This window comes from Schistocerca cancellata, chromosome 1 (genome assembly GCF_023864275.1).
Source record: "Schistocerca cancellata isolate TAMUIC-IGC-003103 chromosome 1, iqSchCanc2.1, whole genome shotgun sequence".
Classification (NCBI taxonomy): Eukaryota; Metazoa; Arthropoda; class Insecta; order Orthoptera; family Acrididae; genus Schistocerca; species Schistocerca cancellata.
The window spans coordinates 938,237,644-938,256,638 of NC_064626.1; the positions used below are offsets into that span (position 1 = coordinate 938,237,644).

General features: G+C 40.7%; 1 protein-coding gene across 1 annotated transcript in view; it reads left to right on the plus strand.

The window, feature by feature from the left end:
• Positions 1-14,194: 14,194 nt before the first annotated feature.
• Positions 14,195-18,995, plus strand: part of LOC126191492 (eIF-2-alpha kinase activator GCN1) — a 271,290-nt gene continuing 266,489 nt past the window's right edge. Inside the window, exons 1-2 of the mRNA XM_049932385.1 lie at positions 14,195-14,348; positions 14,426-14,528. Of these exons, the coding sequence (XP_049788342.1) occupies positions 14,334-14,348; positions 14,426-14,528 (118 nt within the window). The 5' untranslated portion in view covers positions 14,195-14,333. The remainder of the gene's footprint in view (positions 14,349-14,425; positions 14,529-18,995) is intronic.

An 18,995-nucleotide genomic window follows, 5' to 3' on the forward strand; every position in this document is an offset into this window, starting at 1 on the left:
TTCATGCTGTCATTGCACGTCAACATTGTTTGGCAACATGCCACATGGGCAGCCATGTGGTCGTCTGTCAGCATTCGTGGCACCCACCTGGATGACACTTTTCACATTTTCAGGTCGTCATGCAGGATTGTGTGCACAGAACCCACAGAAATGCCAATTCTGGAGGCGATCTGTTCAACAGTCATTCGGCGATCCCCCAAAACAATTCTCTCCACTTTCTCGATCTTGTCGTCAGACCGGCTTGTGTGAGCCCGAGGTTGTTTTGGTTTGTTGTCACACGATGTTCTGCCTTCATTAAACTGTCGCACCCACGAACGTACTTTCGTCACATCCATAACTCCATCACCACATGTCTCCTTCAACTGTCGATGAATTTCAATTGGTTTCACACCACGCAAATTCAGAAAACGAGTGATTACACGCTGTTCAAGTAAGGAAAACGTCGCCATTTTAAGTATTTAAAACAGTTCTCATTCTCGCCGCTGGCGGTAAAGTTCCATCTGCCGTACGGTGCTGCCATCTCTGGGATGTATTGACAATGAACGCGGCCTCATTTTAAAACAATGCGCATGTTTCTATCTCTTTCCAGTCCAGAGAAAAAAAATCGGAGGCCTTAGAACTTGAATGCACCTCGTAAGTACGAGAAATTAGGGCCGTTACGGAGGCATATAGATAGTCGTTTTTACCTCACTCTATTTCCGAGTGTAACAAGAAAGGAAATGACTATTTGTGGTACAGGGTACCCTCCGCCGCGCACCGACGGTGGCTTGGGAAGTATCTATGTACATCTAGTTGTAGATCTTCATCCTCATCTGATTTAAACCAGTTAATTTGTTCTTCCCTATTATCTGTAGCATTTTCCCATTTTTCTGAGTCCAGAATGTTGTCCATTAGATAATGAGAACGGTTCAGCACATTACTGTAAATGTCTGTTCCTATTTATTTCATCATCCCTATTATCGGTTTGCGTGTGCTGATTAAATGTCGTCTGTCTTTTTGTTACTAGCTGTGTTACTGTTTCCGCCTGGTGAGAGCCAGTTTCCTCACAAATAGTACATAGTTTCCCACACACGGCCTATGGTGGGCTTTGAGGCGGATCGCATCCGGCAAATTTCCGGTAATGCATCAAACACAAGCAGGAGAGCAGGCGGCAACGAGGCCTCCCTCCTCTTCACAAGAACACCGCTACCAGTGCTCGACTTCACCACCGACAGCCACGAACCCCACCGACCACCGAAGAAAAAGCATGGCCGACACTTATGGACCGACGAGCAGCCAGAATTCGAGCGGAACTCAGTGTCTCTGACGTAGTGAGACGAAGATCTCAGCCTCCTACACCACCACCTGCAGTGAGTCAGCGAGCCTTACCCCTGGAACCACAACAACAGACGCCTCCAGCTGCTCAACACGCACCACAACAGGACTTCTCAGCCATCGTACAACTGCTGACGCAAGTTACATCATCCTTGGTGGAAGCCACAAGACAACTCTCACAACTTCCAGCAGAACCGTCCAGACAGTAAGAGAAGTTTCCGCAGTACTCCAACATGGCTAGAATTCTACATCTGGAAGAACTCTGCATTGTAGTTTACAATGCCAACAATGTCACGCACGATCTACGAGAGCTGCAGCAGTTTCTCAATAGATATTTGCATGGTCAATGAAACCTTTCTGAAGCCCAGCATATGTAATATACCAGCGGTAATATACCAAATTACCGCTGCTACAGGACAGACAGGCCAATGCATGGAGGGGGAGCAGCCATATTCATCCGAAACTCCATCCGTCACTTTGCAGCTCAACCGCCAATCACACGCTACGTAGAAGCAACTGCAGTTCTAGTTGAAACCCAGACTGGACCTATTACCTTTGTCGCAGTGTACCGCAGCCCACGGAGAGTGCTGGAACTGGATGATGCCCGCACGCTGCTACAGCACCCCGGCAAACTATTTGTAGCTGGAGATTTAAACTCCAAGCATGCTGTGTGGAATTCTCTCGCCGCCAATGAGAGAGGACGACGTCTCCTACAGGCTATGGAAGAAGTTCATGCCTTTGCTTGTGGACCCGAGGAACCCACATGTTATCCATCCAACGGCTGACCGGACATCATAGACATCGCCGTCACCAAGTGTATCCCACAATTCATGGATACAGAAATGCTACATGAACTAAATTCTGATCACTTTCGGCTGAACATCACCCTGGACTACTACCCCAGACGTCTTAATCTGAAGAGGACAAACTGGCAGAGGTTCCGGGCTCACATTGACTTCTCGGTCACTGTCATAGATGCAGCAGAGGATGTCACCGAAGCCTCTGTAGACCGCTTCATCGAGAATATCACTGTAGCACTTCATGCTACAACACCCATCCAAAGCCACCACTTTACGGACGCCGAACCTTCCGCCACACATTCTCGCCGCTATCCGTACCCGCAACAGGCTCTGCCGTGAATGGAGAATCACCAGGGACACTGCCCTCAAGCGGAGAATCAACCAGCTGCGACGCGACATACGGGCAGGTGTCATTGAGCAGAAGAACCGTCTATGGGCCGATAAATTACGATCCTTCACCCCTGACCTGCTTAGATGGCAATCGGTGCGCTTCCTCACTAATAGAAGATCATGAATTCCACCGCTCACCTCTGAAGACCACACAGCCTACAGCCCACTGGAGAAAGCTGACATGTTGGCTAACACCTTCGCTGCAAGCTTCTCGCCACTACAAGACCGCGTAGACCAGCGGAGAGTGGAAACCATTGAGAGGGATGTTGCCACCCTTCTACAGGCTGCAGACGATAAGGATGACCCAATTCCACCCATTACACCAGAAGAAGTGCAAGAAGAAATTAAGCAGTTACCAGCCAACAAAGCCCCTGGAGTGGATGCTATCCCTGGACGCGTCATAAAGCAACTACCATGGTCAGCCATCGTCCACCTGACGGCCGTCTTTAGCTGGATACTTCGAACAGCTACATTCCCATGAGCTTGGAAGCACTCCATTGTAGTTGCAGTGCCCAAACCCGGGAAAAATCGCAAGCAACCCTCCAGCTATCGTCCAATTAGCCTGCTACCGCACATTAGTAAGCTCTTCGAGTTACTACTTCTCAGCTGGCTGCAACGAATCATGGAACAAGAGGAGATTCTGCCACCGGAACAGTTTGGTTTTAAAAGTGGACACTCACCCACCCAGCAGATACTCAGGGCAGTGGAGTACATCACCACTGCATTCAATCGTCGAGTATACTGCGGAGCTGTGCTGCTCGATGTTACTAAAGCTTTTGACAGTGTCTGGCACTCAGGCCTCATCTGGAAGCTTCGACGATTCGGTTTCCCAACCAAGTACGTGAAGCTCATTGCCTCCTACCTAGATGCTCGTACCTTCGCTGTTAGAGTTGAAGATGCGACCTCTGCTGCAAAACGAATCAAGGCTGGTGTACCACAGGGATCCGTTCCTGGACCTGTGTTATATACCATCTATACCTCCGACCTGCCTGTAATTCCACGAGTCGAACGTGCCATTTATGCAGACGACACAATGATCTTTACTCGCAGCCTCTGAAAAGAAGTACTTGTGCCACGCCTACAAAGTGCCTGCAATGCACTACAAGACTGGGCAGCAAAGTGGCGATTCAGTTTTAACCCAGCAAAAACACAAGCCATAATCTTCACATGGAAACGTACGATGCCTCAACGCCGACTCCGCATCTACGACACAGAACTCCAGTGGCAAGAGACTGCGTGCTACTTAGGAGTCCTGATGGACCTGGAGACAACATATTGAACAAGTCCGGCAGAGGATAAACCAGCGCATGGGGGCACTCTACCCCATTATCAATGAACACTCTGCCCTATCCGTCGAAAACGGCCTGCTGATATACCGATTGTACCTAAAACCACTGTTTGACTACACCTGTGAAGTGTGGGGTGGTGCAGCGAGAATGTACATACAGCGACTCCAGACGCTGCAGAACAAGATGTTATGACGAGTCTATCACGTACCCCCGTGGTTCCCACACCGCTATCTACACGAAGCAGAAGAAGAGAAAGAAGTACTTCAGTGACACCAACAAATCGCCAGACGATTTTATCGAAAAGTGGTGGCAACATCCACAAACCCCCTTATATGGGACCTGGGCGTCCCAATTGAACAGTGAGGACCACATAGACGTCCTATTGCACTCCTGGATAGGTAAATATAGACATCACAAAATAAGTATAACCAACTTCCCCATTGATGTTTAAAAACACGTCCCACAAACACGCAAGCCAAACACTAAAATAAAGATGAACACAAACGCCCATACCCATCAAATGAGGAAGGAAATGCTACCACAGTAGAGCCTTCATTACTTAGCTTGAAGAAGAATCCAGAAGACTGTGGACGGTGGTCTCCTTCCTGCCTCAGTGGTACGTTATTTATATTTCTGCCTTCATCATAATCATTATTGCGAAAGCGTGGAGGCTGTCTACCTCCTCTTTGTCTACCACCGTCTTGACCATGATAATGAAATCGTCATACTTCTAACATTCACGTTCCCACTGTCGTTATTTCGGTTATTTACTCGTATATGACTGTTAGAGGACCTATTATTATTCTGCACCTGCTCTTCAACAGCAGCTACTCTTTCCACTTGCTCCACATACTCAATGAATCTATCCACATAATCTGTATGTGCGGAAATGATTCTTTTCTGCCAATAGCAGGGCAGCTTACTGTCTAGTCCCATGATAATCATTTCTGGTTTCATCTTTTCTGTCGGATGTGATCGCTGTCAAATCCACTTTCTAGAGGACTCTTTTTACTGTTTCACGACCTGGAGTAAACTTTTTATCACTCCAAAATTCTCTCAAGACATCGGTTTTTTCATTGTGTGACCAGTACTCATTTAGAAACACAGCTTTAAATTCGGAGAGTGATTTGCACTTAGTCATTACGTCAGCTGACCATTACAAAGCATCTTCTGCCAGATAACTTCTAATAAAAGAAATTTTCTCACTATCTGACCATGCCTTTGCTAAAACATCCTCAAACAGATGAATTTGTTTGCTTGAATCTAAATGTAGAAACTGACGACATGTGGTGAAAGTAGCGTCAGCTGAAGCATCCTGCTCTACAGTAGTATTCAAAGAGCTACCAGAGGTTACTCTACTTTCTATGTTAATAATACTAATACTGAGTTCTTCTACTTGTAGTACTACTGCATCCACTATATCAGACAGTTTTTATCAATATCCTCACATAATTTCACACAATCAGATTTCAGTTTCTTAATATCCTTCTGACAAGTATTTACTTTATTAGTTACTTTCTCAAACCAGTTAGAGGAAAGTTTGGATTCACTGCCTATTCTTTCTGACAACAGTTCTTCCATAACATCATCTGCATCTTTGAAATATCTGCAGACTTAACCAATTTCGGTTTTGAAAATTCTATGCATTTTATCTAGATGTTTCCTTACTTTGACTTACTGATCATGGTGGTTAAATCAGTCTTATAATTTAAGACATTTGCTGTTGAGGTCATTTCATTCTTTAGTTCTTTACTACTATCCTTATTTCTGTATGATGCGATTCTAGTAAAAACAGTAATTGCATCCAGTTTGGTGCCTCTGCCTTGCCTCTTGGCATTTCAACTGATTTTAGAGGAGTTTCTAGCATTCCCTATCTTGTGAATTTCAGAAATATTAAACTCATTATCTGGTAACTCTATCAATTCTACTTTTTCTTTTTTGACTTCAATTACATCATCATCAGAAAATCGTTCTAACTTCACAGTAACATTGATATTTACCTCTGATTCTACTTATGACAAATCACCATAAGATTTTGGATTTGTTACTGCGACAGAACCATCATTGTTAATTTCAGCTTCTAGTTCTGAGGATTCATCATCAGAGACTGGTTCCATCTTGACTTTTACATCATCCTTATCATTAGACTCCATTTTTAATAGTCTGTTAAAAGCAATTAACAAATACTTTAAATATTCTTGACTTAACTGCTTGACCTTGACAAGCGATGCCAGCGCAGTCTACCAATAAACGTGATGCAACACCCTGCGACGTAATGCGGGTAGCAGCAGCAGCTTTGATGATGAGGATGTCTCCAGGTACCGACTATTTCAGGACCTCCATGAATGGGGAAGAGAGGGGGGGCTGGTGAAGTGTGCTGTAGCTTGCAGGTAACTCACAGGTCCACACAGCTCCCTGATGATGCACCATCTTCTTCTAACCTCAGTACTGGTGATAGCATCAAGGTAGTGTCATCTTCTTACCTCCTTCCATCACAGCCAAGGTTGCAGCTAACATTCACAATTTAGTTTCCACATTTTCAAGAAAATCTTAAAATCGTTCTCGCTCTGGTTCTGGTATATTTCTCTCCAGCATCCTGTTGGTGCAAACCGAGTTCCCTTTTTTGTATTGATAATTTCACAGTTCAGTTTCCCAGCCGATACACCATATGTGGAGCAGCGGGTAAATAAATTGTCAATATTTCATTATAATAGGAACTTAAATTGTCTGAGGTGCTTTACACCTACCTTCACTATTTACTGGAGCCCGAAAATTATTTTTGCGGTCAGCCAGAAAGCGATGGAGATCATACTGAGCATAATTTCCAGTCTGAAAGACTACATTACTTTTTGTTCTCAAAGTTACTGCTTGCTATTTACTCAGCAGGATCAGGAACTATGACTATAAATAAAAGTTTTGAGTTTTAACTGATTGATATATAGTCTGTAAAAGTTCACATACAGAAAATATAATAGTATCCCAAATAATAAAAATAATCATAATCATAATAATATACCTTTCAGAAACAGCACTATTAACAGTTCAGAGGCGACCAGTATGGGTGATTCCAAGTAAAATGGTCTATTGTCCTGACTTCTAATCACCAAAAGTTAATTACTCGCCCTAAAAGTGGAAAAACAATCTCTCTACCTGTCACATGGTTTTGTCAACATGGTGGTCAGCACACAAACAGTTACTTCCATGAAATCTAAGCGATCCAGGATGGTGTACAGTCTTCAATAGTTCATTTCCTACTTTTACAAAAACGCTTTTGGTATCTGCCAGCTCCGACATCATCAGAGGTACAGCACATTCAGGCATCTGACGGACATGGACAGATTGGTATCTCAGTGTGAAGTGTCTCTTTCAAATGAGTCTCTGACTGTATTTATATATGGGCACAGTGGACCACCAAATGGAACATCTGCTATCAACAGCCCTAGGCACAGGCAGCAGCATCTAAAAGGCCTCTTTCTCAAACACATATTAATTAATAGCTCTGTCGTTTAACCATTTACAGTCTTCTTAATTTTTGTGGAAATAGAGTAAGTTTGCTGTAGTTTCAGAGAAAGTTGTAGCTCGACTGCATTTAAACCCAGCTGGCTAGAATTTTTATAACGGAACCAACAACAGAACATGACCTCTGACCTGCCTCTGTAAGTTCCTTGTATTCATTATTATTGGTAAATAACAATAAACTTGGTGCAACAGTGTTATTACAACATTCTAATTGACTGTTGTAATTAGAACTTTCTGTTACAAATACAAATGATGTTTAATCTAACATGAATAAGGACTTTTTAATTCAAATTTGGTTTTTAGGAAATAACTAGAAAACTAATAGAGGTTGCTTATTGTTGTCACATAGTTAATGTTTTAATATGAAATTGAGGCTACATAAGAATTGCCATCTTTCATTTCAACGTAAATATAACATCAGATCGCTGCCTTCATATACTATATCGTCACAATTAATGTCATCTTTCTTCATAAAAACGTTGATTTTAACCACAATATTGCTCTGATCAAGTTGAGACTTGTAACTTTTAATTGTGACCTACATTTGCTTATCTGACCATTTTATAGCTTTGTAGGCTCATTATTAAGCGCCACTCATTTTTTTCTTGCGATTGTATATCTTCTGTAACCTATACATTTGATCGTTTTGAGCTCTTATGCTTTTCACTTTAATATAGTGAAGCATGAATTTGGAAAAGTTATTTTAATTTTTAATTGCACTATTAGATTTTGGTGCAATCCTTTCCATGTTAAGCACAGGTGCGTCTTGGTGACACGGTGTTGGCAGTAGTGAACTGGAGTGAGCCGTGGCACACTCACTCACCTCTGTACCTCTTACAATGATACAGCACTTGTTTCTCCTCACTGTGTTTTGCTGTTGTTGATGTTCATCTCATACCCTTATTTCAACACAAGTCCATTCCATTCAGCTTCTCCTCCCAAGTCCTTTGTCCTGTCTCTGACAGAATCACAAAGTCATCGACAAACCTCAAAGTTTTTTATTTCTTTGCCCTGAACTTTAAAGTCTACTCTAAATTTTTCTTTGGTTTCCTCTACTGCTTGCTCAATGTTTGGACTGAATAACGTTGGGGATAGGCTACACTCTGTCTCACTCCCTTCTCAACCACTGCTTTCTTTTTATATCCCTTGACTCTTATAATTGTCACCTGGTGTCTGTACAAGTTGTAAATTAACTTTCGTCCCCTCTATTTTACCTCTACTACTTTCAGAATTTTAAACAGTGTGTTCCAGTCAACATTATCAAAAGCTTTCTCTAAGTCTGCAAGTGCTATAAAAGTAGATTTGTCTTTCCTCAACCTATCTTCTACAACAAGTCATAGATTCAGTATTGTGTCATGTGTTACCACACTTCTCCAGAACCGAAACTGCTCTTCCCCAAGAATGGTTCCTACTAGTTTTTCCATTGTTCTGTAAAGAATCAGTGTTAATGTTTTGCAGCCATGACTTATTAAACTAATAGTTCGGTAATTTTTGCAACTGTTGGAAACTGCTTTCTTTGTAATAGTAATTAGTACATTCTTCTTGAAGCCTGAGTGTATGTCGCCTGTCTCATACTTCATGCACACCAGATGTAAGAGTTTCGTCATGGCTGTTTTACCAAGGCAATCAGTTGTTCTGACAGAATATCGATTTGGTTCTGTCAAATTCTTCTCTGTGTATCATATCTCCCATTTCATCTTCACCTGCGTCCTCTTCCATTTCTACGATATTGCCTTCAAGTTCATCTCCCTTGTATTGACCTTCTATATACGTATTCCTTCCAACTTTCAGCTCTCCAATCTTTGCTGAGGACTGGTTTTCAATCTGAACTCTTGATATTCCTACAGCTGCTTCTCTTTTCTCCAAAGACCTCTGCTGTGCATGGAACCATGAAGTCTGAGGTGCCTTGCCATGGTCCATGCGGCTCCACCTGTCGGAGGTTCAAGTTCTCCCTCAGACATGGGCATGTGTGTTGTGCTTAGTTATTTTAAGTTAGATTAAGTAGTGTGTAAGCCTAGGGACCGATGACCTCAGCAGTTTGGTCCTTATATAGGAACTTACCACAAATTTCTGATTTCCAAAGACCTCTTTAATTTTACTGCAGGTGGTATCTATCATTCCCCTAGTGAAATACGCTTCTAAATTCTTACAGTTGCCCTCCAACGATTCATGCTTATCAATTTTGCACTTGGCATCAATATCATTTTTTAGATGTCAATATTTCATGCCACATGCTTTATTTGTTGAATCTCTATATTTTCTCCTTTCATCAATTAAATTCAATATCTCCTGTGTTATCCCTGGATTTCTACTAGGCCTCGACTTTTTACCTATTTGATCCTCTTCTGCCTTCACTCTTTCATCTCTTATGAATACCCATTCATCTTCTACTGTATTTATTTTTCCTGTTCCAGTCAACTATTGCCTCTATTGCCTAATGGTCTCTCTGAAGCTCTCAGTTACTTTTAGTTCTTTTAATTTATCTAGGTCCAGTCTCCTTGATTTCATATCTTTTTGCAGTTTCTTCACTTTTAATCTTCAGTTCATAACTAATTCATTGCGGTCAGAGTCCTTATCTGCTGCTGGAAATGTATTACAATTTAAAATATTTTTCAAAATCTCTGTCTAACCATTATATAATCAATCTGAAATCTTCTGGTGTCTCCAGGTCTCTTCTAGGTATTTAATCTTCTTTCATGATTCTTAAACCAAGTGTTAGCTATATTTAAATTACGCTCTGTGCAAAATTCTACTTCGTCTTTCATTTCTTTCCCCCAATCCACATCCACTACTATTATTCCTTCTCTTTCTTTTCCTAGTATCGAATTCCAGTTCACTACCATAGTTAAATTTTCGTTTACCATAACTATGTGAATAATTTCTATTATGACATCATACATTTCTTCAATCTCTTCATAATGTGAGGAGCTAGTTGGCATATAAACTTCTCCTACTGTGGTGGGCTTGAGCTTCATGTCTGTCTCGTCTGTAATAGTGCACTCACTATACTGTTTGTATTAGCTTTCCTTCATTCCTATTTTGTTTTTCACTTTTAAAGCCAAACCTGCATTACCCCAGTCTGACTTTGCATTTATAGCCCTGTATTCACTTGACCAGAAGTCCAGTTCCTCCTGCCACCAGACTTCACTGATTACCATTATATCTAATTTCAACCTATTCCTTTTTAAAATTTATTCGTTTTTTAGATTTTCGTATATGTCTGATGAAGGGATCTAACATTCCATTCTCTGATCCGTAGAATGCCAGCCTTGTTTCCCCTTGTGAAGATGGCCTCCTGAGTAGTCCCTGCCCATAGGCCCCAATGGCTTAAAATTTTCCTCTGGAATATTTTGTCCAAGAGGACGCCATCATATTTAACCATACAGTAGAGCTGTATGCCCTCAGGAAAAATTATGGCTGTAATTTCCCCTTGCTTTTAGGTGTTTGCTGTACCAGCACAAGGCTGTTTTGGTTGATTTTTGGTGCTTTATATCTCCTTTATTTCAGAATAATGATAGAAGACCTTCAAATCACAACCATATTCTCCAGAAACTGAGAGATTGTCAATTACTCAGTAGTTTTCTCTTTTTTTTTCTTTGCGAGTAGTCTATTGTGATTCCACTTTAGCTTCATCCTCCAAATCAAGTTCAAAATAAAATTATCTGTTTACAATATAATATCATTTGAAACGGTGACCCAATTTCTGTGACATTTCTTTGGCTTTTATAGGTCTGTAGTTTGTTGTAAGCCTCCCTTGGTCGTGAACAATAGTGCAGGTGAACTATTGGTTTTTAAATCATGAGTAAGGCAATGCCACAATAACTGCAGTTGGTGTGGAAAGGCGAAAAAGGCTTCCAATTACCTCTCAAAATTTTTTCGATTAAAAAATTGCCATATCCTGCATTATTATGACTCGTTTATGTACTCAAATCCAATACAAAACAATATCCCTTCCGGAATTGTTCAGTCTAAAAGCTCTATGTAACTTTATTGACACACATCACATAGACAGACTGTTCCATCTTGTAACGTTAAGTTTACTCTAAGTTAATTCTAAAGAATTTTTGAATGACTGCAGACGTTCAGGAGTATTTGATAAATGTTTTAGGAGACTTTAAAGTCTGCTGATGTTAGTCGTTAGCAGCTTCTATGTTATTGCTCGGTCCGCTCATTTTGTAGCACTACAAAGACGGACAAAGCTGTGTAGTTATATCAAGGAGATACCCACATTCGACAGTGTTAGCCATCTAAGAAGGTTGTTGCAGAATAAGTGTTTTTGTTGGCTACGTTCTCGTCTTTGGGTATTTACATATAGTTCTTACAAGTGTTATCAGGAGGAGAGGTCGTGGAAGTACTTGCAGGGGAGGAGCACGTTGAATTGGACTATATCAGTAGTGTAACTGCTAAGGTTGTTGACCTTTAAGTATTCTTATGTAGTATTTGTTATGCTGTAATGCAAAGAAACCTGTGTTCAGTCCAAAGTTCATTTGAACACTGCAGTTCTTTACAATGCATGGTTGTGTGCCCTTAACTTCCTCCCTCTTCTGAACCGACTTCTGCAGGCAGTTAGAGAGGAAACTACATTTCAACATGCATTATGAAACACGGTACAACTTGACATGGAATTTTTCTCATTGTCAGAGATGAAAGAAGTGGTAAGTAACAGAGAAAATCGTAGGTCCAACGGGGGATCGAATCCCAAACGTTCAGTTTTGTGGTCTGGAACTTAATCAACAGAGCCACTGACGCAGATATCTGTACAAACCAATAGAACATTATTTATCAAATAGAAAATTCCAAGGAAACAAACACTAGTTGTAGAATTCTGTAGAAGAAGTAAACAAAGAAAATAAGGTGGTACTCTACATTATTCGTTATTTAAATCTTTTCCATCTGTTCTGCACAAAATATGTCTCAGTATCAGTGTGATTTAAGCTTCAGATTGAATGTAAGCATTATTTCACCAGCTTTCATTCACGCAAATTTAGAGTTCCACAGATAAATCTATTACCTTCAGAAACGCAGAATATTCGATTATCACTCTACGTTTTTTATACATCATCATATTTACTCACAGTGGTAATATTTGGTGACTCTCAGGTATGCAGCATACAGGTTCACAGTAGAAATCGTGGAAAATTGAAAGCCAAAAAGAAATTTTAATTCTAAATGCATTGGACCTTTTACAGAGTTCATTAGCGCTGCTACGATGTGATGAAGCTCTACAGATTTCCTTTAGCAAGTGGCTAGGCCATGCACCTGTTATCCCACACTCGGTGAGTGAGTGCCGCATAATACTGAGTGAAGATAGATGATATCGAGCAGGGTTACTACAGGATGCATGCTTCCAGAAGAGAGTACAAAGCGAGTGATGAGCAGACAAGCACTACTCACGTTGTTTCACCATACATATGCAGTGGTGTGCTAGGGACCCCAGAGCTCTCCACACTACCTCTGCCACCACAGCCAACAACTTCTACATTGCCATGTCTCTGCATACTGCTGGATGTCCCCAGTTCTTCTAACTAGGCGACCACACATGATGATTTCACGGGGAAGGACCTTGTATCCCAGATGGGCATCTTTGAAACCCCACCAAGGAGCATGGAATCAGAGCTTGGTTGTTATACAGAGCTGTTACATCTGCAAGCGCTAGTGTAGTCAGTTGCGGTGCTACTCATCATTCGGTAAGCCAGTCAGGACTTGTGGCTGCACTACAAGTTCCACCACCCAGTGACAACGAACTCAGTTGTATATTCCCTTTGCTGTTGCATCAAAATCCACTCTTGGTTCTTGGTCTCTGCTTTCACTATGTCTCAGGTTTTTTCTCTCTGTATTTCTCATTAGACTTTGTGTATCTGTAGTGCCATCATCACTTGTCCATTTCCTCAGTTTTTCCCTTTCTTTTTACTCTTGGTGTACGTTGTTAATGGCCCAGGCTACTTGGTCAAGCCTCAGTGTGTTTTTCTTCCTTGTTATTTATTCTAATGATAAAGAATTTGCCATTTTACATAAATTCTCTTTCCACACTCTACACTAATGGTATCACTTTTTCCATTGTCACTTCACATTTTGATAACCTTCAAACCATGATTATAGACAGCCCATTGCCAGTGTCAATCTGGATTTGAACTAATGAGCTGAATGAATGAATACCAGCTTAGACAATCCTGTCAAAGCTGGTATTCTGATAAATTATTCTTTGTAGAAAAGTGAACATTCTCATGGCACTAGAAATCATATGCATATTAACATACCTTACTGTAGATTAGCTAAATGACTGAACAGCTATGAAGTTGTCAGTATTGCAATGTTCAACGAACAAGGAATGGTGGAAGCTCCACACGACTTATTTGAGCACAGATTGTGCAGTTGGTTAGTCATTAATCCTTTTTACTCTATTAATGAATTTTTTGAGTGTGAAAATGTGACAGCATACTGGTAATTGATTGGAGAGCATACCGTAATTTTTGTTGTTATGTAAGACCTTTTGTTCAAATTTGTTTTTACCTTAAATAGTACACTTTATTGAAAACTTATATTAACTTATCACTATTTTATCTTTTATAAAATAATCTCTTAATGTGTGCTTTTGCCACAGTATTGTATGTTTACATACAGTTGTAATTTAACGTTGTGTATTGCTGTAACAGTTGAGCGACAATAAAATTCTCTTTATTCATTGATGTCGAAACTAATCAACTCATTAACATCAGAGTCTTCCCCCCCCCCCCCCCCCCGCATAAATTCTCGTGGACGTCCATGCCCAGTGGCTAACTGCATGGTCTCGATCATGCGATCTTTGATGATGTGAAGACAGACATCTTACCCGAATACATGTTTCAAAGATATTGGACGTAACATACCGTTACATCTCTGGTACAGTGATTTCTCCGTCGTGTTTCGTGTGCGAATGTTTTCAAATTAAAGTTCGCTTCTATGACAGAAAAGGCGTTCTTACCTTTAGATACGATTTGTAAATCATCTTGTGATTAAAACAAAGCATTCAGTTTATAGTAAAATGGCTGATACAGAGGTATAGTGTTGTCACGTGTATTTGTGTTGTATTGTAAACAAGAGCGGTATGTCTCAAGTTACACATTTCTCTTGCAGTTGGCAAAAGCGTTGAAAGATCTACACATTCGAATACAAACAGCAAGCCGGAAAGAACGGAAAACAACTATTGACGATGTAGTTGACGTCTTGTCAAACGAAGGTATGTCTTCGTTTTTGCAGATATGACACTGACCGGTAGACTGTGTTGATGTAAACGTCATTTAATCAACGTATGTTGTGGAAAAATTAAGAGAAAGTTCCGCTTTGAGTCATATGATTGTGTATATATGTCTGTTTGGAAACTTGTCTTCGTAACCAACCAGAACAACTGGTCAACGTTGAACAAAGTTATTTGTGCTAGAACTATTAATTTACAGACATTTAAAGAAGAAATTAAATGTGGATTTTATTTTGCTTGTGCACCGCGAATCGGTCTATTCCTGGTGTAATTCAGAAATTGCTTAGCACAATGCTTAAGGTGTCTCTTTTTTTTCCCACTCGGTAGTGATTTGAGAGAGAATTGTGTTAAAGTACTATCTTCTATTAAAATCAGATTTTCTTGGAATGTTCATTTGTACTCAATCTGTATTTGGAGTTGAGGCACGATCTGCCCGGTTGTTTGTAATAGGGAAATTACTGATAGCTCGCCTCAGCAAACAGTATTATATTAAGAATTTATGCTGTCATTATTTTATAATAGTGAAGGAATATGGAATTTTCCCAAAAGTATAGCATGTCATTGTTTACCAATAATCGTTTCGATCGCAACGTTGTATTGGGTTATTCAAGAATCTTATAATATTGTAGGCCTATGTGAAATAAATGTGAACTATTTCCGAATGTATTTCTTCACCGATTTTAGTTTGAGTTTCCATATTGTGAGGCCTTATCTCCTAACATTTTATCCCCCCTACCCTTTTCTCCATAACGAAATCAATTATTCATTGATGCCATCGGGATGTGTGCATAAAATGAGCTCTTCCTTTAGTCAAGTTGTGCCATCAATCTGTTTTTCTTTTCCAGATCACTTCACTACTACGTCATTAATTACTCTATTTGCCCTCTAATATTCAGTGTTTTTTTTTCTTTTTTTTAACGTATTCGTTCTTGTTATACTGCTTATCAGTCACAGTTCACTTCTATGTAAGGCTATCCTACAGCCTAATACTTTCAGAGAGTACATCCTAACACTTAAATTTGTATTAGTTTATGATAAATTTATCGTTTTCAGAAACTCTTTCCTTGCCATTCATGAGTGGTAGTTTTGCTGATATAATATAATAGGCTGTTTGATGAATGGCTCTCGGATCTAGGCCTCAGAAAGAAATAGATACACCTTTTGAAATAATGTAATAACTTCCCTTTTTCTTGTTTAATCCAGTCACAGTTATAACATCTTTTGGCATGTCTACTCTGAGCACTGATAATTTGTTCTGTGACCCAACATGAATTCTGTTTATTTTGATGATGATGTTTTCTTACTGGATGATGCAGACAGTAGTTCATGTCATTCATACCTTTTTGTTTGTGGCTTTGTTACCTAGTGTATTGTGGTGTCGCATTTTATCTGGCAGGTATGTTTGTAACGTGTGAACTCAAGACCATCAAATAAGTTTGTTTGCTGGTTGCTCTTGTTTTGTGTGTAGTAAAATGTCTAATGATATTTAGGATGAAAAGAATAATGAGAATGATCCAGTCCTTTTGAGTGGGGCTGAAGGATCTATTGGTTGGACAACAGTGTCAAGAGGAATGCTAGATAGAAGTGTTTGGCTTTGGCCAGTGACATAATGTTAGAGATTGCTGTCACAGACTGATCTGTAGCATAGCCCGTTTGATGAAAATGTCCAATAACACTGTAGTTGCCATATTGTTTACTCTGTTTGTTTCGTGTTTCCCATGTCACTGGTTAAAGCGACAACACATATCGAAAGTTTTTCTATAACCAGATGACGAGTGGATGTAGTACATTGTGTGATAACTGCTTCAAATGAATTAACGTGTATGAATAGAATTACTAATACTTTTGAGAAAATTGTAACATAATTCACGGATTGCTTGCATTACCAAGGCATGGACCACCTACAGTGTGATTCTATTAGATTTCGGAATAAACTACTGCACTAGAGTGAAAAGTTTGGCTCTTGTGGTCTAATGAACACTGAGAGCTACAGAGAATGGTGGGAAGAACTACTCCTCCATTCTACCAAAAGAAGAGTTGCTGGTTTAATAACCGCAAGTGTACTGGATGAATGAGACGTAGACTATCTATCGCATATTATCAGAGAAGCGTAATTCTGTCAGAGTTTGTAATGGGCAACTGCACTTGAGCAGAAAGTTTGGCTCATGTGCACTAATGAACAGTGATGATGAAGATAGCTAACGTATTAACAATGTGTATAAAAAAGAAGAAGAAGAAGAAGAAGAAAAGAAATAATGGATCTGTTACATATGAGGGAAGTACATCTACATGACTACTCTGCAATTCACATTTAAGTGCTTGGCAGAGGGTTCATCGAACCACAATCATACTATCTCTCTACCATTCCACTCCCGAACAGCGCGCGGGAAAAACGAACACCTAAACCTTTCTGTTCAAGCTCTGATTTCTCTTATTTTATTTTGATGATCATTCCTACCTATGTAGGCTGGGCTCAACAAAATATTTTCGCATTCGGAAGAGAAAGTTGGTGACTGAAATTTCGTAAATAGATCTCGCCGCGACAAAAAACGTCGATGTCCTCTGTCAATCCCACCTGGTAAGGATCTCACACCGCGCAGCAATATTCTAACAGAGGATGAATGAGTGTAGTGTAAGCTGTCTCTTTAGTGGACTTGTTACATCTTCTAAGTGTCCTGCCAATGAAACGCAACCTTTGGCTCGTCTTCCCCACAATATTATATATGTGGTCTTTCCAACTGAAGTTGTTCGTAATTTTAACTCCCAGGTACTTAGTTGAATTGACAGCCTTGAGAATTGTACTATTTATCGAGTAATCGAATTCCAACGGATTTCTATTGGAACTCATGTGGATCACCTCACACTTTTCATTATTTAGCGTCAACTGCCACCTGCCACACCATACAGCAATCTTTTCTATATCGCTTTGCAACTGATACTGGTCTTCGGATGACCTTACTAGACGGTAAATTACAGCATCATCTGCAAACAACCTAAGAGGACTGCTCAGATTGTCACCCAGATCATTTATATAGATCAGGAACAGCAGAGGTCCCAGGACGCTTCCCTGGGGAACACCTGATATCACTTCAGTTTTACTCAATGATTTGCTGTCTATTACTACTAACTGCGACCTTCCTGACAGGAAATCACGAATCCAGTCGCACAACTGAGACGATAGCCATAGGCCCGCAGCTTGATTAGAAGTCGCCTGTGAGGAACGGTGTCAAAAGCTTTCCGGAAATCTAGAAATACGGAATCAACTTGACATCCCCTGTCGATAGCGGCCATTACTTCGTGCGAATAAAGTGCGTTGCACAAGAACAATGTTTTCTGAAACCATGCTGATTACGTATCAATAGATCGTTCCCTTCGAGGTGATTCATAATGTTTGAATACAGTATATGCTCCTAAACCCTACTGCAAACCGACGTCAATGATATAGGTCTGTAGTTTGATGGATTACTCCTACTACCCTTCTTAAACACTGGTGCGACCTGCGCAATTTTCCAATCTGTAGGTACAGATCTATCGGTGAGCGAGCGGTTGTATATGATTGCTAAGTAGGGAGCTATTGTACCAGCGTAACCTGAAAGGAACCTAATCGGTATACAATCTGGACCTGAAGACTTGCCCGTATCAAGCGATTTGAGTTGCTTCGCAACCCCTAAGGTATCTACTTATAAGAAACTCATGCTAGCAGCTGTTTGTGTTTCAAATTCTGGAATATTCCATTCGTCTTCCCTGGTGAAGGAATTTCAGAAAACTGTGTTCAATAACCCCACTTTAGCGGCACAGTCGTCGGTAACAGTACCATCGGCACTGCGCAGTGAAGGTATTGACTGCGTCTTGCCACTTGTGTAATTTACATACGACCAGGTAGGTAGAATATTGTGGGCAGATGAAATTTGAAATTGAAATGGATTTATATATTTGATTTTGGTTGGAATCTGTCTGTGTGGTTTTTTTTTTCCATGTTGGAACTCTTACAAGTGGTATGAAGGTACCACATGATGTGACAGTTGGCCATGGGGGGGGGGGGGGGGGGAACCAAGAACTTGTATCATCAAGGGCAGAGGAGATAGAGGAACAAGCCCTACTCCCTCCTGCAGGCCTGCCAGCCTGTGTCTCTGCTCTGTGCTAATGCGACAGCAGACCTGACGTAATGCTCATAAGGCTTGCTAATTCCTTCTGGTGTTTTGAGGGCAGTACTCAAACCCTGTAATGGACCAGTATTAGTCTCTTCACTCATTTCAAAAATCTTATTTTCCTTGTTCCTTTGTCACACATTGACACAGGGTTGGGATGGCTATTTATGGATTTGTAAAAGTTAATTTGAGGTGACCAGATGTCCTTTCCGTTGCCACCCCCCCCCCCCCCCCCCCCCCTCTCTCTCTCTCTCTCTCTCTCTCTCTCTCTGAGTGAGGTGGTGCAGTGGCAGCACACAGA